Here is a 27,623-nt window from a genome sequence, read left to right as displayed (position 1 = left end):
AATCGTGACGACGAAATAAAAAAACATAGCAGGACAAGTCCTGACGTACAATTCAAAGAATTCTCATTGACTAAACAGAAAAACTAGTCCTAGAATGGACTATGAGTGAATTGAGAAAACCATTTTGGTAAAGCAGATAAAAAAAATAAAAAAAACAAAATCAATGTCAAAATGCCGCATGTGAACCAAAAAACCACCAGCGAGAATTGAAAATTTAATTCAAACAAAAAACTAGGTCTAAAATGAGCTGTGAATGCATTGGGAAAACCATTTTAAAAAAATCCGATTCAAAAAATCGAAAAAACAGTAAAAATCAGAGTGAAATTTCCGCATGTGAACAAAAAACCACTACCGAGGAACCGAATTTTAAAAAAAAAGACAGCGCCCCAATACAATTCAAATTCTTTGAATTGTAAAAAAAACCAAGAGAAGGCCAATAATAGCCCCAGCTATCGCTGTGCGGCTATTAAAAATATATATATTGCGGAAAAACCTTTCTGGGTTCTTCCAGCTGTTTTTAATTCTTCAGAAGAGTTCAAAACAGCTCAAGAAAAATTATAACACTTGTTTTGTTCAATTTAAAAGAACGAGAGATCGCCATATATCTTTTATGAGACACAAATGGACGCTATCATAGCCCTTGCCGAACCTGAGGCGGCTATCAGCACTCTCTTTTTGGCAAGATTTTGAGGAGCCAATTTATAGTGAGCAAGCACCTCAAGGTTGCATTTCAATCTTCGTTTAAGAATTTTGTATCCGTAGTCCCAAAGCAACTTGATTTATTGTGATTTTTGTTTTGCGATTAATGTGACTATAGACGGCGCTGCTGAAGAAATAGATCGGCATTAAATGTATTTTAATTTGACATTCTTACCGCAAATGAAAAAGCGAAAATTTTACTTAATTTAATATCATCAAAGTTTATTGTTTATCATTAAATCCTGAAAAGATCGTCGTTTTGCTGTCAACATTTTTCTTAATCTAGTGAAAATAGCTGTTATGCCCATTCTGATTGACGGACTCAGTGCACAGTGGCACAGACGTGGGCTCTGTAAATTTTGTTGTATTTGGCGGCATCGAATTACTTGTTTTGGCTAGCAAGGGGCCTTTGGGCTGCACGATTTCCACACTCCTGGCTCTGATTTGCATAGCTTCTTGTAATTCTTCATATCGAACAACTTCTTGGTTACGTCATTACCTGGCGGGCTGTAGCGGCACACGTACATGTATCTGAAATAAACTAACATCTTCTCTGTTATCTTTGACGAAACTTCATTGAAAAGAGTTGTGTTGCGGGGTGTTGCAGCTGAGTGGTGGTGGTGGTGGTGGTGGTGGTGGTGGTGGTGGTGGTGGTGGTGGTGGTGGTGGTGGTGGTGGTGGTGGTGGTGGTGGTGGTGGTGGTGGTGGTGGTGGTGGTGGTGGTGGTGGTGGTGGTGGTGGTGGTGGTGGTGGTGGTGGTGGTGGTGGTGGTGGTGGTGGTGGTGGTGGTGGTGGTGGTGGTGGTGGTGGTGGTGGTGGTGGTGGTGGTGGTGGTGGTGGTGGTGGTGGTGGTGGTGGTGGTGGTGGTGGTGTTTGTGTCTTCGCCAGTTTATGTGCGTATGTTAGCGTGTGTTTTTCGCTTTAAAAATATTCAATTTTTTAATAATGGTAATATTGAAATTTTAATTTTATGATTTTATGTGCAGCCAAGTTTATCCAAAATTTTGTATGCGATATCGCCACGAAAACGAAAACTTTGGTTTTTCTTAAGCTTTTATGGATTCTTTTTAGCAATTCATATTTTAAGTCTTGTTTGCTTGTTTGGTATACCAAATATGTATGTTCCGAAATATTGTTAATTGTTTTATACTGATAGCTGTTATCAATTAGAATAATATTAACTGCAAAAATCTTGGATAACATTGGAAATTGAAATCTTATTTGTAACAATCTGGCTTGCTTGACTTAAAAACCAGTTATTATTAGGTTGAATTTAGATTAACAAAGTTAAAGCAAACCCATGTAGGCATAAATTAATGTTAAATACCTTCAATTTCACAAAAGATGAGCTTTTCAGCCTTGCTTAGATTAGTTTACCATTATTTTTTGTAACCTTGAATACAAAAATCTAAATTATCAGCACAGCCAACATTTTTTCTTTGTTTGAGGTTCTATATAATTAATTACATTTTTTATCTCTTAGAACCTCGTGGATTTGATAGCCTGTAACTCAATAAACAAAAAGAAAACATCATGTTGATTGATCACTAACGATAAAGTGATGGTGAGGTCAATGCAAAACAGTTTTTGATATAAAACTACTGGCTAATTTTTCATTATTTTACAAAATAAATATTTTTTGTCATGAATATTATTTTCCAAACTGCAAATGGATATTATTGTTCCACTCTCAACAACGTTTTTCAAGGCGAATTGATGTAATCTAGCATTGTGATGGAAGATCTCAACATACTATCACGCTTTTTGTGAAAAACTTCAAGTGTTCCAGTTGCAAGCATAAGATCGTTTTCCTTTGGCTTCTTAAAATCATAAGAGTCGTTCCTTTTCAAACCATTACTACCTCTCACATTTGTAAAACAGTATATTATGTCCATGTCGAGAGAAGCTTGGCGTGCGTTTGCTTTTTCAATGTTTTTTTTGCTAAATTAACTGGTTAAAATGTTTCCACAGTTGTTCATTTGTTTTTTGGTATCTACTTTGGTACAGTATTTCCTTACTCAAAATCTTTTTATTCTTAACTTACAAGTTTTCTTTACCTGAATTTTTTTTAAAACTGTTAATCGGTTCACGTTGATTCATTTTACTTCAATAAGGCACCTTAATATTACCTTATTTTTTACCCTAGCGGTTGAAGTTAACCTACTTTAAATGTGCCTCGTAATTTGTTACTATTTTTTGTGTTAAGGTAGCGAGGTATTATCTTTTCAAGTTAAAGTTGAGATAAAGCTAGCGAAAGTTAAGATGAGTTACGGAAAAACATATTTACGTGAAGAGCTAAGTCGGTTAAATTTTTTTTCAGGTGTTACCTTGATTTTATTTATTGAGTAGATTTTTTTTACCCTTTTGAGCACTTAGACACTCCACAGCCAACGTGTGTGGTTTCTTTCCACATTAGTTGAGTCAAGTACCCAGTTGGTCCGAAATCGGACCCACATCCCAGATAATCCCTCGGACCTGGGTACATGTAGTTCTTTACTTCTTTGTACCACTGTTGACAGCCCTTGCGTACTGCTTCTGAAATTCAGCACATTAGCCATAAAGAGGAAGTCAAAGGGAGGAGGGGACAAAAATTGACTTAAATAACACGGCCGAGAACCCTAGTTAAGAGAACCCTACCCGACTTGTTTTTGGGGTTTCAGATTATTGTTTTTCATAAGACAAACCAAGTCGAACTAACCTTCAGACATATGAATTGGTCGAGGTCATTTTTTTTCTCAGAAAATTGGCGAAAGAAAATTGTTATCCTGAACTTGCAAAAGTCGAGGCTATTTTTGTTCATAAGGGAGCACCTAATATTCTGCAGGAATGTATTTTCAGAAGACAAAGACTCATAAAATTCCAGCTTACTGGCTTATTTCAATCTAGACGTAGAAAAACAGTAGACTACTATAAACTTAAAACAAAAATCTTGCTCATTTAAGTAAACCATTACCTTTGGTCGTCCCAGGTTAAGATGAAAGCGCCGTTTCAGCGCATTTTTTGCAACTGAATGTGCTGAATTTATGTACGAATGCGCTGAATGCGCTGAAAGCGCTGACATGCGGTGAAATTTTGAAAAGGTGATGGAAATTTCCGCGCATTTTCAGCACATTTCTTACTTAACGTGTAGCATTTTTGTCGTCGCATCTCCTACAAATTTGCAGGGTAATTTCAGCGAATTCATCTCAAAATTAACAGATGCTAACTGCAGAGCAAACGAAAATTTCGTTGCGCTGAAAATTTTGAAAATTCAGCTCATTTCTTACCTAAATGTTAGAAAATTTCTCTAACCACGTTATAAAAATTTTTGTTGGTTGACCACAGCTTTTCTTTAGTTAACAATCCAGACCTTCTCAAGCCGTACTGGTGATGAGAAAAAATTGTTTTTTCAAAACCAATTTTGTACTAATTGAAAAGTAAGTAAAAAGCGAAAAATTACAGAACTCGGCAAAATTTTCCACTTTATACAGTTTCTTAATTGTATTTACATATAGCCGTTGTTAGCGGAGTAGAACAACTTGATATGTCAATACAGAAAAGCAGATGACTCCTGTGGGTGTCTTGTCATAAATAGCTGTTGATTTGTTCACATTTTTTGTAAATTTTACTGATTTTTTGATAAATATTGCATGCAAAAAAAAATAATTATTAACAATAGTCTCATTGGTTTCAGGGTTAAAGATAAAAGCGATTTGCTGTATTGTTTGAACCCGTAGAATTTAGTTCATGCGTGGTTTCCTTATTTAGTTGACGCTTTTGTTAATCACAATTTTATCTTTCACACAAGGTACTTTTGCGGGCAAAATAAATAGGTCCGATTTTTGACAGTTCTCAAATACAAATATGCGTGCTAACACTAGGGCTAACGAAACGAACAACTGATAAGAAGCATACAAAATTATGGCGCGATTTGGGGCAAGGCAAATAAGACCAAGATCATTCGAGTTGGAAAGTCTCGAGGTCAATCACATAAATGCCCTTTTTTTTCAATTAAAAACTGAACTTAGTTAAATGGTCTTGCTCCACACTCCCCGTTATTCGTCGGGCTTTAATAAATTATTGCACTTGCAGTATGGACAAAAAAATTTTAAAAGAGCGACTTGGAAAGGCTCCAATAATGCTACCTCCAGTGGCTGGAAAAACGCCACGGGCAGAACTTATTCGGGTTTTCAAGACAAAAACAAAGAAACGAGCAAAGAGCAGCAGATCCATTAAGGGGAAAAAATCTTTGGCTGCGAAGCAAAGCGAGCAACGACAGCAGCAAAGTGAGCAACAACAGCAACAAAGTGAGCAACAAAAAACAACCAATTTATGATAGCGATATGTTAGGAGATTGAAAAGCAGAGCAACAAGCGCTAATGGAAATAATGAAGAGAGTACAAAGTGAGCGTCCATATGTTGAATACTAGCTAACTCTAACTTACTTTATATAATTGCCATGTGTGTGCTAGTCCCGTTTAATAAAAGAGGTTATCAAAATTGAACAACTGACTTCTCACTTTTTTGGCTTAACACGAGTAACAGTAAAAAAATGCATTGCTCCACCGCTCATGCCGGCATTTGAGTGAAATCCTCCCTATTTGGGCCTAATTTGTTTCCAGTATAACAATCCCAGTGGGCTTGCTCGAACTCATCGGCCTCATAAAACATGTGAATATTAATTCTAAAGGTTCGTGATAGCATTCTCAAATCTGGGGTTGTAACGAAATGTAACGAGATCATCTGGGCCATTAATGAGAGGGGCAGAGACCATTAAATTTAATAAGTGGCGGTCCGGGCCTTCCTTTTGTAAACAACAAATTATTTCTTCAACTTTTCCGCCTTGATTAGGATTTCCGGTCAAAATTGTGCTAAGTGCAGCGCACACGCAATTAAAATCGGGTCAATAGGTTTTACGGATAAAGGATGTAAGATTTAACAAAGGGACGTTCTTGAAGCAATTGTTTTCCATTAACGGAATTTCGTTAATCACTAGGCCTAATTAGTTTCAAATTCTTACAAGTGTAGGGCGAGAAGCATGTACCAAAGGGCCGGTAAAACGCCGATGAATGATTTTACCACTACAATAATCACAGTTACGTACTACTTCCCGAACGATGGGCTGTGCTCCCTGAACATCGTAAGATTGTTTAACAAGCCGTTCGAGCTTAACTGCTTTAATATGCTCGTGGTACCGATGTAGTTTTTGGATGATAATTTTTCAATTCCTGGAATGCAACACTTTGAGTCCAGCCTTTTTAATAATACAAATTAGTTTTGGTTTGCTGAACTGACTGCATAATTGTTTAAAATGGTGCCTTTTCTGTCGGTTAAGATTGTTATCTTTTGGAATTGCTCCACGACGAAGAAATTTTAGAATCATATATATTATAATTGGTAATCCATTGGCGTTTTAAATTAGTAGGTGAACCAAAGCTAATAAGAATTGAGGTAAAATGAACAGGTGATTTGCTAGTTTATTAATGTTTGCATGAGTTCATTGAGCAAACAAGAAATGGTGTGCGCACCAATTCATCGATTGAGTTATGAGAGCATGAAATATCGATCTGCAACTCTCTGGTACGGCTTCAATGTTCCTAATTGCTCCAAAACTAAACGTTCATAATTTCACTAAATAAATTACTTATAGTTTGAGAGACGAAGTTGACACGTGAGTTCAAAACTCCTAGGTAGAAAGAGTGTTAGAAAAAAGTATCCAATCGATCTTTCTGATCAGGTTAAATTACTCTGACTTTCTGGAATCGGGATTCCTCCGACTGTTGTAAGTTATATATAATTTTTAGTTTTGAATAACAGGATAATATTTGATTGTGTTCATTAAATGTGTGCATCAAATATCTTTTATATACAGCTTTGAGAGAGCACCGGGGACAACAGTCTATAATTAATTGTCAGACGAACTCATTTTTCTTCGAAGAACCTTTCAAATTTGATAGTGTTTTGGGTGCTAGCCAGTCCCCAGCTAGAAGCCTTCTAATGATAAAAATACAAATTTCTACAGAACAAACTTTTCGTCTAAAGATTGGGCTAATTTTAAAAAAAGTCCGCATTTCTTCTTTTCTCAAAAAAATTGACACCAAATATGTTTCTTTATGCCAATATTGTCTTTCACAATGAAATCAAAAACCCAGCTCCTTCAGACAAATTTTCCATAAAGCTTTTTGCAATTATGAAAATTTTGTAGAAATTTCTCCGTCAGTGCATGCGCCCGTACGTTATTCAACTCCCCCTACCCAGGTACACAACACATGTTGTTACCTAGTAAAACATTATGTTAACATTTAGCAAGTGCTCCTGTTGGGAGTGTAAATAATAGGGGGCAAAAGAAAAATATCCAACCTCATCAATATGAGCAATGTAAAAGCATGTAAGCGCGTCAAATTTTTATCTTGCAATGTGCAAAATTTTTTGAGGGATAGGAATTGTGCGATATCTTGGAATGTGATATCGTTAGAAAACCTTGAAAAACAGAATTGATTCTTGAGGCAAGATTTTTTCAATTTTTTTATTGTCTCAAGTAAAAATGAGGCCTAAATTTTTTTAAAGATCTTCAATTTTACTGGTTTTGCACGCAGATAGCAAATAGCTTACCATATGAGACCTTTTTGTAAATTCTGCAGAAAATGAGAAATTGAAATTGCGTTTATCGACGAAGAGAACATAACCTCAAAACCCAGACTTGTTTTTTAGACATATTCTTTAATGACTTTTTTAAAAAAGCTGTTGAGAAGAGAAACTTTTGCTGCAAGACAGCTTAGGAATTTAGGATCAAGTTCGAATGAATTCAGGTTCAAGTTAGCATGAATTTCATGACAAACCGTAAATAATTGATTTTTGGATTATTACCACCATTAACGCTCTTGACATCCAAAAAAATAAAAACAGAATAATTTAAAAAAATGACTTGTCAGCCTTTGCTTAGTGTCATGTAGTATTTTTCGTTGGACCAAGGTTCCGTTCAAGCTCATACAACTATATGGCGTTCAATTTCCATGTTGAAGTCTTTTCAGGTGAAAAAACCAAAGGTAAGCTTTTAATCTGATAAGATAAGGATAATAATATTCAGAAGCCATGCGTGACACGTGTAAATAGAAAACGTCAACAAGAAGTGAAATGAATAACAGAAGTACAGAAAAAAAACTTGAATTGACTTGAAGCAGAGATTGACCTAAAAGACTACCTAGTAAAATAAACTGTTTACTTTGTTAGGATATTCATGGTTTTACCAATGAAAACAGAATAAATACAAAAATTGAAGAGCAAAATACAAGAACTAATTATTGGTTTTTGTCTTTTGCGAGAACTGTGATTGAACAGTTACCATGACTAAATACGAAACGCATTGATTGAAATTAAATAAATCACAACATAACAGGCAAAACCGTAAACAAGGCGAATAACGAGAGATGCAAGAAAGACGGGAAAGTGAAATTTTCCCAAACAGATTCAAAAACTTGAAGCTGTAAAACTTGTATATTTCCCCTATACTCAAAATTCCGAGAGTCGACTTCTTGAGACTTTTTGAAACTATTTTGTTTTGGTGACAGGCCATAACGAAACGATTGGCACAATAAGCAACAAACAAAAAAACAAAAGTTTACAAAGAGCAAAAACTTTTTTTAGGAAATTTGCCAAATGCAAAAAATCATGCCTATCAGGCCTTCGACCATAGCTTTATGTCAATAAAAGCAATAAGAATATCCTGATTAAAAATAAAGTAGTGGAAAACAGAAAAAAAATCGCAAAGTCACCAAAACCAAAATTTGCTGTCAGAAAATCGAAGAAGACCAAGTTACTTAACTACCATAATTTTACTAAACCGAAAAAGTTTTTGAAAAAGGTTTTGATTTAATCAAGGAATCCATTACAAAAACTAACTGGTAAAGAAAACTATAATGTACAACAGCAAAAAATCCATGTGGGTGCAAAACAAAAAAATTGTGTGAAAAAGCAAAACGACAAGGAAGTTTTCGTGATTTGAATTTAGGTCTGATATATTCTTAAAGCGATCATAATTTTTTTCGACGTAAAATTAACGATAGAAGAAAGAATGGACCCTGTTCGTCCAAAAAATTTACAGATCGATTTTTAAAAATTTGCAATTCGATACGTGAGCAATTCGTTCTTTTCGTCAAGCTAAAGCCATTTTCATGAACTGATTTACATTGAAGTAATACACGGACAAAGTTTTTTGTCTTAATTTTCTTGCGTGGGACAACACCTTAAAATAACTCCGGTCTCTCTTCTACTTAACAGAAGGAAAAGTTTGTACAACCCTCTTTATTTAATTTTTTTTAAAATCCAGATATTATGCTTTTGTTGTGAGCTATGTTGAACTGTGTATATGATAAATTAGCTGTATCGTGGTCTACCGTTGCAATAGTTGATGCTCAATTAATCCTAATAACTAAACTTTCGGCTTCGTTAACCAAATTGTTTTGCTCAAAGCTTCAAACAATTCTCAATTTCAGCAATAAAAGTTTTTCCAATTTTTTCTTAATAACTCGCACTATAATCAAAATTGAAGAACTCCCATATCCTACTAAAACTTGCTTTAGATAACTTGGGTGAGATAATGTCAAATTTCAAACTGCTTCAGCTTGTTGTTGTTGGGCGTGTTGGCTTGCGATAAATCATTTCCTTCACTGATTGTGATAACCGGAGTTTTACTCTTACCGGGATCCAATAATAATCATTATGAAAATGTTTTCCGTCAAAGTAATATAACGCTCAAAAACAAAGTATGCCTTAATACACAGTGTAGTGTGTTCTATGAGACTAAAATGTTTTCGCTTTCTGTTGGTACTTTTTAAAGATCACGTTATACAGCTAGTCGAATGATTAACATGTCACAATATAATTTTTAGAAAACAAAGTCGACAGAACACAAACAGTTTTCAAAAAAATCAGTTCTTCAAATAGTTCAGTTTTAATTTGATGCGACAAAAATATTTTATTCGCAGAGAACTGGTGAGAAAATTTTACATCAACATCAATTATTGCAAATGTAAAGAAAATCTGCTGCAATACTCTTGTTGATTTGGTTAATTGTGGGTTTGACATGAGACTGAGATTTTTTGATAGTTGGAGCGTTCATTGCTTAAGCCTAAAATTGACATTACGTAGGACTTTCAAGTACTAGTTTATATTTAACTTAACTAAGTCTAGAATTATAGTTAAGTTGTCTTTATCACGCATCTCTCATTCTACTGTTTTTATTGCCTTAAAAACGTTAGTTTTTTAATAAATTGGCTCTGACAACAGTGCCCCGGTTTTAAATGTACCAAAATTTTTAAGAAAGCGAAGCAAGCTTAACTACTGCTAGTTTGTCGCTTGTTCGAATCTATGTGGATTCAACACCACAGGCAGGACCTAATATTGACTACGTAACAAAGTCCAGTTTTTAATATCCTCTCATATCAATGTTTTTGGTCAATTAAAATCGATTGCCTTCTTTAGATTTTGTTTGCAGTACAATGCTTTTTCTGTTGAATATTCAAATATGACACTCGCTCGTCATTTGACACCTGTCGTCGAACCAGAAGTGATAGAGAGTTGATAAATCTCAGTAGTCATTAAATTTTGAACTGGCTGGTGTTGTGCTGATAAAATTTAGTCAATAAATAAGGGAGTGTCTGGTCAATGTCTGCTCACCAAATAAAAAGGTGATGGTGAAAGAACCGTTGTCTTTACTGAGCTGTTATGAGTAATGTGTATATGGGTACCTCCGCAACATAGAGCCGCGATACGGTACCCATATACACATTACTCTAATTCCCTTTATACATCCAGTACTCTATATTCACTTCTTTTATATTTTAAATCTATCATTTCTTGTCTCACTTAGTGCAAGCCACTAGTACAGAGTTAAGCTGGTACTTAACCATTATCAGACGGATAGTTCGGGTTCTATCCTCACTGACTCCAGTGAACGTATCCCAGATACTAGTATAAAACTAGTGAGATCGTGTAAAAAGCACGTAAAACCTTGCGAAAAAAATTGAACAAAAATTGAAAGAAATATTAAAATAATAAAAATTTTCATATATCCCCTAATCAATATTTAATCAATTTAAAAATAAAACTTTCTGTCTCACTTGGTGTAGTGGTTAAATCATCAAGTCTAGTTAAGTTGCTTTAGCAAACGGAAGGTTTGGGGTTCCTTCCTCACTGACTCCAGTGAACGTCCCCCGACTCTGAAGAAAGACTATAAAACTAAATGAGATAAAAAAAACCAAATTCACAGTTCTTAAAAAGGATGATCCCTGCTGTGAGACTGTAAATGGGACACACTGTGATGGGTATACAGTCAAAAACACTGAGATCGGTGGAAACACAGTGGTCAGTGTTTTTCAGTATAACTAGTGAGACCGTGTAACAAGCACGTAAAACTAACTTGCGAAAATTGTTGTAACCACTTCGTGGATAACTTGAATGAAAAACCAGCTTAACTCTTTTATAAATTTTAACTTTTGCTATTATTTTACAAAAATTGATTATCTGCGAAGCAGCTTCACTGGTAAAACCTAAATTCACCATTACTATCTCTAATACCTTTATCATCAAATGGATCAATAGCTATTATATATTGGTCTTTAGTTTCTACATGTTGTTTATTACTATCAATAGTATAATTAGTTACATATTTAGTTTTACCTTCATATATGGCATTAGTATAATCTTCAATTGTAATCTGTTTTTCAAAAGTAGCTTTAGTTACACCTTTTAACTTTTTCTCTTCTTCTCTTTTAACAGTATTGTAACAAAATGCTTTAGCTTTAAGGAAACATGCTTCTATAATAGTAACATTGGGTAATTCATCCTTCGTCTTACTTAACTCATTATTATGTAAAATATCTTTTATCTTTTCCATTTCCTTTTCTATAGTACTATCTAATGGAATATTTATGTTTATAAATATACTATCTGTATCTGTGTAAAGATAACTACAATCTAACTCTTTCTCAAAGTAATCATATATAGCTTTATACATGAATAGTTTAGCTTTTTCTAATATAACAAATCCAATATAATTAAACTTATCTAATTTACCATTACCTCTCGTTTTATGTACGGCTACTAAATCATCATCAAACTCTACAGAATATTTGAAACCATTATTTTCTACTAATATAATATATCTATCTACATCAATAACTAACTCTACATCTTGTCTATTATATACATTCTCTATTGTTTTTCCATAGAAACATTATTCATTAACTTAAAGAATACATCCCCAAATTTATCACAATTAGCTTTAGCTTCTATTCTTTTCTGAATATTAAACTCAATATAAGGCTTTAACCACTCACTCTTACTATACTCTAACTTTGGCTTAATTGTAATACCTTCAAACTTCAAACCACTAGCTAAATACCAATCTAACATCTCACCATCAATTACATAATCGTTTTTATCCGTTAACTTCAACATTAACTTCTCATTGGGTTTCTATCCTTTCTTTTTATTTTCATTTTGATAGTCTGTAAACTGATTAATGTTAGCTTTTGTCTTTTCAGGAAAGAATGGATATTTCTTTTTTTTCTGTTTCAACTCATCATTATACTTTATATCAATGGTATAGATATATCCAGTATTAGAGCTAGATCTAGTATATACTGTATCTGCTAAGCCAGTTTCTGGATCTTCACATACTTTGATCTCACCAGTAGGTAAAGCTTGAACCATAGCAGAAGCATATAATGAGTTGAAGTCTAAATACTTTAATTAATTCTCTTTACCAGCATACTCAGGATCTATCTGTTTATTCAAACATTTTACATGACAATCACCTAATACTGAAGCTAACCCACCTCTAATACCATGTTATAATGTATCATAAAGATTAACTGTATTTTCTTTATAATACTTAAGTCTAACATTAGTATATTTCAACCCACACAACCAGGTTAACCCAGGAGTAGAATATGTGTAACATGGATCTATTTCATAATATTCTAAACACATAGCTCTAAATTTTTCAAATACATCAACTGATAACAATACATCTGTTTTAAGATACAACATCATATAATCCTTTATTGTCTCACATTTAGTATCTTTCCAACAATCAATTGCTTGCTTATATTCTTTATCTGTAATACCACTTTGTTTCAACTTAGAATATAATGCTTCCTTGGGTGGTAAAGTTGTTTCATATAAATTATCTATACTATCAAACCTTTCATATGGGAACATACCCTTACGTCTTTCTAAGCCACATTTATTTAATGTCATACATTCTTCATTACTCAATGTTTTACTTATAGCATCCAAGCTAAGTGGATGGAAGAACCTAAACATATCTAATGCTTTAGCATAACCCATATCAATACTAATATAATTCTCATCAGTTTTAGTTAAAACTTTAAGTCTAACTTTCTTGGCTAGTTTAGTTAAAAATAGAAGATGATCAAAATTAGAAGAATTAAACGCATACATTGGTACAAAATCATTCTTAGCTTGGAGGTTACATTTGTTGTGAGCATAACCTTTGAATTTACCATTTAGATGATCATGTTCTCTAACGATGTCTTGACCCAAGTTCTCATTACAATAATAACATCTACTATATAACGGAGTAATAGTCTCTTCTTTCAATGGAATATTTATACTAAATATCTCTTTAAATAATTTATTATAATAATCTACTCTTTCTACAAACCAATCAACTACTTTATCACCACAGTTATATTCAAACTTATCTTCTAATATATCAGGATAGTCACTTTTTATATATAAACCACAAGCAATAGGAATGTGTTTACCATCTTTTATTATACACTCAAAATCATAATACATAGCAAATGGTACTCTGTTTTTATAATGAAACTTATCAAATTTTAGGTATTCATCTTTATGGAATTTTCTTCTTCCTACATGTTTCTGTGTATTACATAATTTTAAATGTTTATTTAATTCATCTTCTGTTCTTAAGGATACACAACATTTTAGACATGGATAACATATATGTTTAGATGATTTTCTTAATAAGAATGATACATCTTTACATAGGAAGTAATGATTATCCCAATATAATATATTACATCCTTTGGGATCATTATGATTAATTAATACAGGATTAATAGTTTTATTTTTATTTAGATTAAACACATTAATTAATATTTTATCTTTATTTAGTTCTTGTATATTCTTTAAGTGATAATAATCATATGGGGGTGTAACTCCTATTGGTAATTTTATCTCATTAATATATTCTGGTTTATTATAATTACTAACTCTAATGGGATTATGTGGCGCAGAATGTAGATAAGCAATTAGACACCATAGCAAACACTTATTATCAGTGTTATGTATATTAAGTATATATCTAGATGTGAATGGTAACTCAGTATCACATCCACCACTAGGATAAAACCTATGTATATACATTGTCCTTTTAACAAATCGTTGCATACTCCATCCAGATTGATTCATTTCTTGTTCCTGCATTCTTGTCTCTAGTTCCCCATTCAATAAATCCAAGTCATGTGCACCATTATATTGCCTAGTCATTAACCTAAAGGTGAATTCGTTTTCTTCTAGTTTATCATCCGTAGGTTATGTATACTTAACTACATCAAAGGTGTTACACTTAATATGGAGATGTATGTTATGCAATGACTCCAGTTTATTTAAGAATTTAGGATCTTCATAACTACTAAGAGTTATTATTATTATTTGATTATGCTTCATGTTATGATCTAATCCTAACTCATTAACTTTATCTCGCCACTTCCCATCAACAAGTTTTTTCTGATTAACATTTTCCTTATGTTCATCTGATTCATTGTGTTCATTTTTATTGTTATATCTATTATTGCATATATTGCAATATCCTTCAGTTATATCAGTGAAGCTGCTTGGTTGATCTTTAGATATATTATGTTTACTCTTACCTGTAACATTATCTAGATGCATCTTTGTTTTTAAATGTTGGTCAACACTATATTGACTCAGACTTGTCTTACATATCACACAATCAAACTTACTTCCATTCCTTACTATTTCCTCAGTAACCAATCTTACATTATTCCTATGTTTTAATGTTGTTACATGTTTATTATAAGCAGTACTATTATCAAGATACATATCACAACTATCACAAAACTTTATTCTTTCTTCTGTATTGGTGTAACCACTTCGTGTATACTGCTCATCCAATTTTTGTTCTATATCCTCATTAGTAATTTTTATTCCATCCTCATTAGCACTCTCAATAATTTTATTTCTATTATACATTCGCTCATTTTTTTATGTTTAATTGATTGAATGTGTCTGTTATAATTCTTTCGAGTCATCTCTTCATCACATTCTTTACATCTAATCCTATTTGTTTTAGGCTTTTGAACATAGACAAAATCATCAAATGAGTCTAAATCTGAGTCCTTATCTTTATCAGAATCTACATCTTTATCAGAATCTACATCTTTATCTTTATCCTTATCCTTATCATAACCTAAATCCTTATTGGTGTAACCACTTCGTGGATCTAAATCTGGATAATATTTTGCTTCTGCCTTTCGCAATGACTCACGCATATCTTCTTCTCTTTGTTTTAATTTTGCATTGTGTTTATCATATGTTTCTTTTATTTCTTCATTTATTTGATTAAACCTTCTGATTGATTCTAAAGATTTTTCTAATTCTACCTTTTGATTTTCCTTATCTACTGGTTTGATTTCTTCCCTTGGTTTGTTTTTATTTTTAAACATTTGGACTGCCATACTAGTAGAACTAGATGGAGCTTGTCCATGAGATTGAGCTTGCTGACTTTGCGATTGAACTTGACCTCTTCAAGTTAGAATGTTCCCGTTGTTTTCCTGCAAATTCATTTTTATATGCCAGATTTTGAAATAATATTATTTATATACCTTTTCAATACTATAAAATTGATTAGTACCAAATGCGCTAAATGTAAAAATAAAGCTTGGTGTTGGAGTTGTGATGAATGCCAAAGTAAACCTTTATCATGTTTTGTATGTGATGAAATTATAACATATAGAGAAAGACATAATCATATGAGTAAGCAATATAATGATCCAGATCAATATCTAACATGTCACAAGTGTAAAGTAAATCAACATATCTCTCACTATAGATTCAAACATTACACTTGTAGGATATGCTTATATCTCAATAGATATAGATTTGGTCACACTAAAAAAGATATAAAGAACACGCAAAGAAATATAATATCCATGAAGCTGGTTCCCAGATCAGCGAAGCTGGTTCCCAAATCAAAAATTAATCCTATTAAAATGTTACTTGCGTTCCCGTTATTTATTATATTGGTATTTATTATTGTAATTGTTTATTGGAATTATGATAAATATTCTGATTTAAAAAAGAGATTCAAAGGATATAGGAATATTGTACCAGAACCATTTGAAATTACAAAACATAACTTTATTATTTATGGTCCATCTAATTCTGGTAAAAACAAATTTTATAAAAGATTATTGTGGTTTGTATGAGAATGTTAATGTATTCTGTATTGATGGTAGTGAGTGGAAAGGATATAATGTATATGGCATTTATGATTTAAAATTATTAGATAATTTAGATAGTTTTGCTAATAGTCTTATTATATTTGATGATATGGGAGAAAACATTAGATTACCAGCTATAGACTCATTGTATTCTAAAGGTAGACATCACAATATTAATATAATATATGTAGGTCACACTGTAACAGATTTAAACACAAAAGCAAGAGATAACACCCCAGCTATTTATGTTATTTTAAATAGTTAACAACAATTCTTTGAAAGAGTACAAGAGACGTTTAAAATTGATTCTAATCTATATAGATTTAAACATTATAACTATGGTGTAATAAATTATAATACTATTAGTGACTATTATATTGTATTAGATAAAGATAAAAATGTTGTATATGATTCTAGTATAGCTGATATTGATATTGAGAAATATGATGATTATACAGAGTTTAAGGAAAAGGAATATAATATACTAAGTATTTATTTAACAGATAGAATGATAGAGCCAACACATATTAAACCAAAAGAGTTAATGTTCTATTTTGAAGAAAATTTAGATTTTAAGGGAATAAATAAATCAATTAATTTATATAAAATATATACAAATATAAAAAATATACTTAGTGAGATACATAGTGGCTATTATGCTATTGCTGGCATGGTTACTATGGTAGGATTTGGTTATTCTTACTTTCAAAAACATGGTAATAATAATGATAATAATTTTAATGGTATAGATATAATGAATATAGATAAAGCAAAAATTCAATTAAAAAATGGTAAGAATATGACAATAGGTTATGGTTTGATTGATAAAAGCAATTATGATCTCAATAATCCATTCAATATAGTATGTGTGTTAGCTAGTTGCCTTGTAAGTATTTATGCAACTCATAATCATATTAATTCTATATCTAAAAACGAGAGTAATATGTAGAGAATGTAATAATGAAATTGATACTAGTAGTGGTTATCCAGAACATGAACTAATGGATCATTATAATATTTTTCATAAAAATTTAATGGTAAGATGCACGAAATGTGTGCAAAGAATATATAGTGGTTATCATTTTAAGGATAGATGTATAGATAAACGTACAGGCCTTATATCATCAGTACATAGTTATATTGACTATATCAATACTTATGATAATGATAGTAAGGATAATATTGATATCGATAAAGATGATAAAGATGATAAAAATTATGATTTAAATAATGTTTTAAATGAACTGAAAGATAATATTAAAGAAGATTTAAAAGAATATATTACGACCAATTTAAAACAAGAGATCATTATTGAATTAAAACTAGAGATTAAAATTATGGATTATATTAGAATCTTAGTAATTCTGCACTCGTGCAGAATTACTAAGATTCTAATTTAATCCATAATTCTAGTTATCCTTGTTATTCTGTGTTATTCTGTGTAATTTTGTAATTAACAAACAAAGGTATAATTGAGAGAACTATCTCATAAATATATGGCTTATAACTAACTTTTCATTAAAAAATTATCTTTCTAATTTATATGTGGTCTCTTCATATGTTTTCTAAGGGCAGACCTATTTAGAAAAATGTTACACAATTGACATTGAACCTTTTCAGAGGAACACTCTTTACATAAACCTCCAGTCTTATAAAAACAATCTTTATTCTTTTCAATTTTGCAAAAACAACAAGTCCTAGTTGATTTAATTTCTTTAGATGGTTTCTTAATATTAACATCAGTCTTTAAATTATTTATAGCACCTCCTTCTATTTCATTTTTAACTTCTTTTTTATTTCATTTTTAATCTCTAGTTTCAATTCATTAACGATCTCTTGATTTAAATTGGTCCTAATATATTCTTTTAAATCTTCTTTAATATTATCTTTCAGTTCATTTAAAACATTATTTAAATCATAATTTTTATCATCTTTATCATCTTTATTGATATCAATATTATCATTACTATCATTATCATAAATATTGATATAGTCAATATAACTATGTACTGATGATATAAGGCCTGTACGTTTATCTATACATCTATCCTTAAAATGATAACCACTATATATTCTTTGCACACATTTCGTGCATCTTACCATTAAATTTTTATAAAAAATATTATAATGATCCATTAGTTCATGTTCTGGATAACCACTACTAGTATCAATTTCATTATTACATTCTCTACATATTACTCTCATTTTTAGATATAGAATTAATATGATTATGAGTTCCATAAATACTTACAAGGCAACTAGCTAACACACATACTATATTGAATGGATGATTGAGATCATAATTGCTTTTATCAATCAAACCATAACCTATTGTCATATTCTTACCATTTTTTAATTTAATTTTTGCTTTATCTATATTCATTATATCTATACAATTAAAATTATTATCATTATTATTACCATGTTTTTGAAAGTAAGAATAACCAAATCCTACCATAGTAACCATGCCAGCAATAGCATAATAGCCACTATGTATCTCACTAAGTACATTTTTTATATTTGTATATATTTTATATAAATTAATTGATTTATATATTCCCTTAAACTCTAAATTTTCTTCAAAATAGAACATTAACTCTTTTGGTTTAATATGTGTTGGCTCTATCATTCTATCTGTTAAATAAAAACTTAGTATATTATATTCCTTTTCCTTAAACTCTGTATAATCAACATATTTCTCAATATCAAGATCAGCTATCCTAGAATCATATACAACATTTTTATCTTTATCTAATACAATATAATAGTCACTAATAGTATTATAATTTATTACACCATAGTTATAATGTTTAGATCTATATAGATTAGAATCAATTTTCAACGTCTCTTGTACTCTTTCAAAGAATTGTTGTTAACTATTTAAAGTAATATGAATAGCTGGGGTGTTATCTCTTGCTTTTGTGTTTAAATCTGTTACAGTGTGACCTACACATATTATATTAATATTGTGATGTCTACCTTTAGAATACAATGAGTCTATAGCTGGTAATCTAATGTTTTCTCCCATATCATCAAATATAATAAGACTATTAGCAAAACTATCTAAATTATCTAATAATTTTAAATCATAAATGCCATATACATTATATCCTTTCCACTCACTACCATCAATACAGAATACATTAACATTCTCATACAAACCACAATAATCTTTTATAAAAGTTGTTTTTACCAGAATTAGATGGACCATAAATAATAAAGTTATGTTTTGTAATTTCAAATGGTTCTGGTACAATATTCCTATATCCTTTGAATCTCTTCCTTAAATCAGAATATTTATCATAATTACAATAAACAATTACAATAATAAATACCAACATAATAAATAACGGGAACGCAAGTAACATTTTAATAGGATTAATTTTTGATTTGGGAACCAGCTTCGCTGATCTGGGAACCAGCTTCATGGATATTATATTTCTTTGCACGTTCTTTAAATCTTTTTTAGTGTGACCAAATCTATATCTATTGAGATATAAGCATATCCTACAAGTGTAATGTTTGAATCTATAGTGAGAGATATGTTTATTTACTTTACACTTATGAAATGTTAGATATTGATCTGGATCATTATATTGCTTACTCATATGATTATGTCTTTCTCTATATGTTATAATTTCATCACATACAAAACATGATAAAGGTTTACTTTGGCATTCATCACAACTCCAACACCAAGCTTTATTTTTACATTTATCGCTATTGGTACTAATCATTTTTAGAGTATTGAAAAGGTATATAAATAATATTATTTCAAAATTTGGCATATAGAAATGAATGTGCAGGAAAACAACGGGAACATTCTAACTGGAAGAGGTCAAGTTCAATCTCAAAGTGAGCAAGCTCAATCTCATGGACAAGCTCCATCTAGTTCTACTAGTATGGCAGTCCAAATGTTTAAAAATAAAAACAAACCAAGGGAAGAAATCAAACCAGTAGATAAGGAAAGACAAAAGGTAGAATTAGAAAAATCTTTAGAATCAATCAAAAGTTTTAATCAAATAAATGAAGAAATAAAAGAAACATATGATAAACACAATGCAAAACTAAAACAAAGAGAAGAAGATAAGCGTGAGTCATTGCGAAAGGCAGAAGCAAAATATTATTCAGATTTAGATCCACGTAGTGGTTACACCAATAAGGATTTAGGTTATGATAAGGATAAGAATAAAGATAAAGATGTAGATTCTGATAAAGATAAGGACTCAGATTTAGACTCATTTCATGATTTTGTCTAGGTTCAAAAGCCTAAAACAAATAGGATTAGATGTGAAGAAAGTGATGAAGAGATGACTCGAAAGAATTATAACAGACACATTCAATCACTTAAACATAAAAAGAATGAGCGAAGGTATAATAGAAATAAAATTATTGAGAGTGCTAATGAGGATGGAATAAAAGTTACTAATGAGGATATAGAACAACAATTGGATGAGCAGTATACACGAAGTGGTTACACCAATACAGAAGAAGGAATAAAGTTTTGTGATTGTTGTGATATGTATCTTGATAATAATACTGCTTATAATAAACATGTAACAACACTAGAACATAGGAATAATGTCAGATTGGTTTCTGGAGAAATAGTAAGGAAAGAAAGTAAGTTTGATTGTGTGATATGTAAGACAAGTCTGAGTCAATATAGTGTTGACCAACACTTAAAAACAAAGAAGCATCTAGATAATGTTACAGGTAAGAGTAAAGATAATATATCTAAAGATATAACTGTTATAGCTGTAAAACTGATACAACTGAAGGATATTGCAATATATGTAATAATAGGTATAACAATAAAAATGAACACAATGAATCAGATGAACATAAGGAAAATGTTAATCAGAAAAAACTTGTTGATGGTAAGTGGCGAGATAAAGTTAATGAGTTAGGATTAGATCATAACATGAAGCATAATCAAATAATAATAACTAGTAGTAGTTATGAAGATCCTAAATTCTTAAATATACTGGAGTCATTGCATAACATACATCCCCATATTAGTTTAACACCTTTGATGTAGTTAAGTATACAAAACCTACGAATGATAAACTAGAAGAAAACGAATTCACCTTTAGGTTAATGACTAGGCAATATAATGGTGCACATGACTTGGATTTACTGAATGGGGAACTAGAGACAAGAATGCAGGAACAGGAAATGAATCAATCTGAATGAAGTATGCAACGATTTGTTAAAAGGACAATGTATATAAATAGGTTTTATCCTAGTGGTGGATGTGATACTGAGTTACCATCCACATCTAGATAAATACTTAATATACATAATATTGATAATAAGTGTTTGCTATGGTGTCTAATTGCTTATCTACATTCTGAGCCACATAATCCCAGTAGAGTTAGTAATTATAATAAACCAGAATATACTAATGAGATAAAATTACCAATAGGAGTTACACCCCCATCTGATTATTATCACTTAAAGAAAATACAAGAACTAAATAAAGATAAAATATTATTTAATGTGTTTAATCTAAATAAAAATAAAACTATTAATCCTGTATTAATTAATCATAATGATCCTGAAGGATGTAATATATTATACTGGGATAATCATTACTTCCTATGTAAAGATGTATCATTCTTATTAAGAAAATCATCTAAACATATATGTTATCCATGTCTAAAATGTTGTGTATCCTTTGGAACAGAAGATGCATTAAATAAACATTTAGAATTATGTAATACACAGAAACATGTAGGAAGAAGAACATTACATAAAGATGATTACCTAAAGTTTGATAAGTTCCATTATAAAAACAGAGTACCATTTGCTATGTATTATGATTTTGAATGTATAAAAAAGATGGTAAACACATTCCTATTGCTTGTGGTTTATATATAAAAAGTGACTATCCTGATATATTAGAAGATAAGTATGAATGTAACCGTGGTGATAAAGTAGTTGATTGGTTTGCAGAAAGAGTAGATTATTATAATAAACTATTTAAAGATATATTTAATATAAATATTCCATTGAAAGAAGAGACTATTACTCCGTTATATAGTAGATGTTATTATTGTAATGAGAACTTGGGTGAAGACATCGGTAGAGATCATGATCATCTAAATGGTAAAATCAGAGGTTATGCTCACAACAAATGTAACCTTCAAGCTAAGAATAATTTTGTACCAATGTATGCATTTAATTCTTCTAATTATGATAATCATCTATTTATAACTAAACTAGCAAAGAAAGTTAGACTTAAAGTATTAACTAAAACTGATGAGAATTATATTAGTATTGATATGGGTTATGCTAAAGCATTAGATATGTTTAGGTTCTTCCATCCACTTAGCTTAGATGCTATAAGTAAAACATTGAGTAATGAAGAATGTATAACATTAAATAAATGTGGCTTAGAAAGACGTAAGGGTATAATCCAATATGAATGGTTTGATAGTATAGATAAACTATATGAAACAACTTTACCACCCAAGGAAGCATTATATTCTAAGTTGAAACAAAGTGGTATTACAGATAAAGAATATAAGCAAGCAATTGATTGTTGGAAAGATACTAAATGTGAGACAATAAAGGATTATATGATGTTGTATCTTAAAACAGATGTATTGTTATCAGTTGATGTATTTGAAAAATTTAGAGCTATGTGTTTAGAATATTATGAAATAGATCCATGTTACACATATTCTACTCCTGGGTTAACCTGGTTGTGTGGGTTGAAATATACAAATGTTAGACTTAAGTATTATAAAGAAAATACAGTTAATATTTATGATACATTATAACATGGTATTAGAGGTGGGTTAGCTTCAGTATTAGGTGATTGTCATGTAAAATGTTTGAATAAACAGATAGATCCTGAGTATGCTGGTAAAGAGAATTAATTAAAGTATTTAGACTTCAACTCATTATATGCTTCTGCTATGGTTCAAGCTTTACCTACTGGTGAGATCAAAGTATGTGAAGATCCAGAAACTGGCTTAGCAGATACAGTATATACTAGATCTAGCTCTAATACTGGATATATCTATACCATTGATATAAAGTATAATGATGAGTTGAAACAGAAAACAAAGAAATATCCATTCTTTCCTGAAAAGACAAAAGCTAACACTAATCAATTTACAGACCATCAAAATGAAAATAAAAAGAAAGGATATAAACCCAATGAGAAATTAATGTTGAAGTTAACGGATAAAACGATTATGTAATTGATGGTGAGATGTTAGATTGGTATTTAGCTAGTGGTTTGAAGTTGGAAGATATTACAATTAAGCAAAAGTTAGAGTATAGTAAGAGTGAGTGGTTAAAGCCTTATATTGAGTTTAATATTCAGAAAAGAAAAGAAGCTAAAGCTAAGTGTGAAAAATTTGGGGATGTACTCTTTAAGTTAATGAATAATGCCTTCTATGGAAAAATAATAGAGAATGTATATAATAGAAAAGATGTAGAGTTAGTTAATGATGTAGGTAGATATATTAAATTAGTAGAAAATAATGGTTTCAAATATTCTGTAGAGTTTGATGATGATTTAGTAGCCGTACATAAAACGAGAGGTAATGGTAAATTAGATAAGTTTAATTATATTGGATTTGTTATATTAGAAAAAGCTAAACTATTCATGTATAAAGCTATATATGATTACTTTGAGAAAGAGTTAGATTGTAGTTATCATTACACAGATACAGATAGTATATTTATAAAGATAAATATTCCATTAGATAGTACTATAGAAAAGGAAATGGATAAGATAAAAGTTATTTTACATAATAATGAGTTAAGTAAGATGAAGGATGAATTACCTAATGATACTATTATAGAAGCATGTTTCCTTAAAGCTAAAGCATATTGTCACAATTCTGTTAAAAGAAAAGAAGAGAAAAAGTTAAAAGGTATAACTAAAGCTACTATTAAAAAACAGATTACAATTAAAGATTATACTAATTCTATATATGAAGGTAAAACTAAATATGTAACTAATTATACTATTGATAGTAATAAACATCATGTAGAAACTAAAGACCAATATATGATAGCTATTGATCCATTTGATGATAAAGGTATTAGAGATAGTAATGGTGAATTTAGGTTTTACCAGTGAAGCTGCTTCGCAGATAATCAATTTTTGTAAAATAATAGCAAAAGTTAAAATTTATAAAAGAGTTAAGCTGGTTTTTTATTCAAGTTATCCACGAAGTGGTTACAACAATTTTCGCAAGTTGATTTTACGTGCTTGTTACACGGTCTCACTAGTTATACTGAAAAACACTGACCACTGTGTTTCCACCAATCTCAGTGTTTTTGACTGTATACCCATCACAGTGTGTCCCATATACAGTCTCACAGCAGGGATCATCCTTTTTAAGAACTGTGAATTTGGTTTTTTTTATCTCACTTAGTTTTATAGTATTTCATGAGAGTCGGGGGACGTTCACTGGAGTCAGTGAGGAAGGAACCCCAAACCTTTCGTTTGCTAAAGCAACTTAACTAGACTCGATGATTTAACCACTACACCAAGTGAGACAGAAAATTTTATTTTTAAATTGATTAAATATTGATTAGGGGATATATGAAAATTTTTATTATTTTAATGTTTCTTTCAATTTTTGTTCATTTTTTTTCGCAAGTGGGTTTTACGTGCTTTTTACACGGTCTCACTAGTTTTATACTAGTATTTGGGATACGTTCACTGGAGTCAGTGAGGATAGAACCCGAACGATCCGTCTGATAATGGTTAATTACCAGCTTAACTCTGTACTAATGGCTTGCACTAAGTGAGACAAGAAATGATAGATTTAAAATATAAAAGAAGTGAATATAGAGTAGTGGATATATAAAGGGAATTAGAGTAATGTGTATATGGGTACCGTATCGCGGCTCTATGTTGCGGAGGTACCCATATACACATTACTGTTATGCAAAATACTTTTTTGTCGCAAAAAGTGTCATGAGTTGCTTCCACACTCTTTCAAAGTGAGGTGATGCTTCTTTTTTTATTCCTTGTTGAAAGAGATGTCCCCCGGTTGGTTATTTATTCCTTGTTTCAACATACTAACAAATTTCCTCAGTATAAAAAAATTCTGTCACGATGGGGACAAAAAATATTCAATATTTTTTAATATTGATCCTTTTTAAACCTAGAGCTATATGTATCCTTAAAGCCCAAATTTTCTGCAAGACAGTATTCAATAAAAGCTCAGTACCTCGTGTTGATTGTTGGTTTGCAAGATTAACTCACTGCTTTGGGTTTCCGTTGTTAAAAAATCAAAACCTTGGCATCGAAGCCTGTTTTGTTTTTGCTTGTTTTACTTTGGCAACAATTAGTCAATTTTATATAAAAATGTTAAACATTTGAAAATCTGTTGTTCCTTGCAATTTATTTCAGCTTGGGTTTAAATTATCCCTTCAGCGAATAGTTTTTGCTGTAAAAATTTTATTACTATTATCATTGCCCTCTTCCTCCATTTCTGCTTTGCGCACTAATTGTCTTCTCATTTTCTAAATGCTCAATACTTCTTTTACAAATGGCACTATATGCAATGTCTGTTTGAGGTCGCCTAACGTTTTCCACTGAATAACAATTTTTTTTCTTTCATCTGTGATTTGAATACTGATATGGGTTGTCCTACTGTTTCGAAGCAAAACTTGGTTAACGTGATCTGAGATTAATGCTTCTGGTGACACCCACCGAGCCGGCTTCTTGAGTCAATGGCTTCTCCTATATTCTTCATCATGAAATGCTGTGGTGCTAATTTCTACTGGGTTTTTTTATACCACTTGCATGTTTTTATTGTGAAACATGTTCTGTAACAATTATCTCAGCCTCTCGACTGACTTACTGCTCGAACTCTTCCTGCTTACTATGAGATATGTGTATGCGGTACAATTCTGTAATTCGATTTGATCGTAAATTGCCTTTTACTTTTCTGCATTTCTAAGTTGAATTGCTGTTACTGTCTTCAGTATTAAAACTAATTCACGTCAAAAACCTGTGTTTTCGCTGCACAGACAACTTTAATAATTTCATGCGACCCTCCAAATATTTTTTATCAAAATCTAGATTAGTGCCATATTTGAAAACCGATGTTTATTTGTAGCACACATGCAAAATAAATGCGATATGAGTCAAAAGAAACGGAAAAAATTTTTAAAATGCTCGAAATTGACCGCTTCAACTTAAATTTGCGCAACACTATCACTTTCTGCTAATCACGATTCATGAGACAAGTAAAACCAAATTAGAAACTATACTGCAACTTTAGGTCCGTATCATTCCGTATCATAGGTGCATACCGATTCTGGAATATGCATAAAATTTCCAAGATATAATTTCACAATATCGTTTGAGCAATATGGTTTAAACAACATTATTCGATAAACAACCCAAATTTTTTAAAAAAACTTAGACTTGTAGGCTAGACAAGTAATTATTAAAAGATTGTCCTGGACCGGTTAAAAGCATGAAAAAACTGCTTTTGTCAGTCTATTAATACAAAAAGTTCTCTGGACTTTGCGTGATGTCCTCGACTTTGACTAAAACAACTGGAACTAAAAGAACTGTCCTCAATTTTTGATTAAAAAAAACGTCTCCTGGAATCTGGCTGGGCAATGAAATGTCTTGGAAATATCTTGAAGTGTCTTGGAAATTGACTGGATCGATTTCAGTTGTTTGGGAAATTGACTGGATAATCAACAATGTCCTTGACTTAGAATCTGCCAGTGTTGCAATTACCCCCCCCCCCCCCAAGATAATAGGGATAATATTGTGTTCAGGTGTAAAACGATACAAGAGTAGGGGGTAATGGCTTATGAGAAGAATTTGGCTGGACACATGAAAAGACAGTGCTCCACTAAAATTGTATACGAAAAAAGTTTTGCTGGACTTATGAATTAGCTAGCCTTCAGTTTAACTATTAGCCTCAACCGTCTCGGCTAATTTAATTTTATGTTTACCCCCTCCCCCCTTCCCGTACTTGTATTATTAGGTCCTTATTTAAATAAATTCCAGGTCTATGGACTAGGGAGAATATAACAGATTCTCACAAGACGTTGTAAAATATTACAAAATTCTTACAAGGCCCTGCAAGATTTACGTTTTCTTACAGACTTGGCGGGCATCACTGTTTGGTACCATTTTGAAAAAAGTGCAAAATTCATGTGAAAATTGGGTTAATCGTTCAAAATTTAACAAGTATTTTGCAAAATTAACTCTCTAGCAATATCTCACAAAAAAAATTTTTTTCAATACAAAATTAATTCTTATCTCGATTCGGAAACATAATATCGACGCACTCCATTGAAAAGCTAATAATTTTGTCGAATATTTAAACAGATGCATACCTGATGCGCTTCCATGTTTGATCACTGCCAAATTCTCTCCATACTTGCCAGTTAGTGCAGATTGCATTAATTTGCATCCATGCCCGGCCA

The 27,623-nt window shown here is 31.3% G+C and overlaps 1 protein-coding gene across 1 annotated transcript; it reads right to left on the bottom strand.

Moving 5' to 3' along the window:
• Window positions 1–846: 846 nt before the first annotated feature.
• Window positions 847–27,617, bottom strand: LOC142336952 (uncharacterized). Its single transcript, XM_075385945.1, has 3 exons — window positions 27,534–27,617; window positions 3,060–3,234; window positions 847–1,230 (listed from the first exon to the last, which is right to left on the bottom strand). Exons 1-3 carry the CDS (start codon window positions 27,598–27,600, stop codon window positions 1,095–1,097), a joined length of 378 nt encoding a protein of 125 aa, XP_075242060.1. The 5' UTR covers window positions 27,601–27,617; the 3' UTR covers window positions 847–1,094.
• Between the last annotated feature and the right edge of the window lie 6 nt (window positions 27,618–27,623).

Source organism: Convolutriloba macropyga, chromosome 3 (assembly GCF_964194025.1).
Source record: "Convolutriloba macropyga chromosome 3, txConMacr16.3, whole genome shotgun sequence".
Lineage (NCBI taxonomy): Eukaryota > Metazoa > Xenacoelomorpha > Acoela > Convolutidae > Convolutriloba > Convolutriloba macropyga.
Note: the sequence above shows the minus strand (reverse complement) of the source record. Positions and strands in the feature narration are given on the sequence as shown.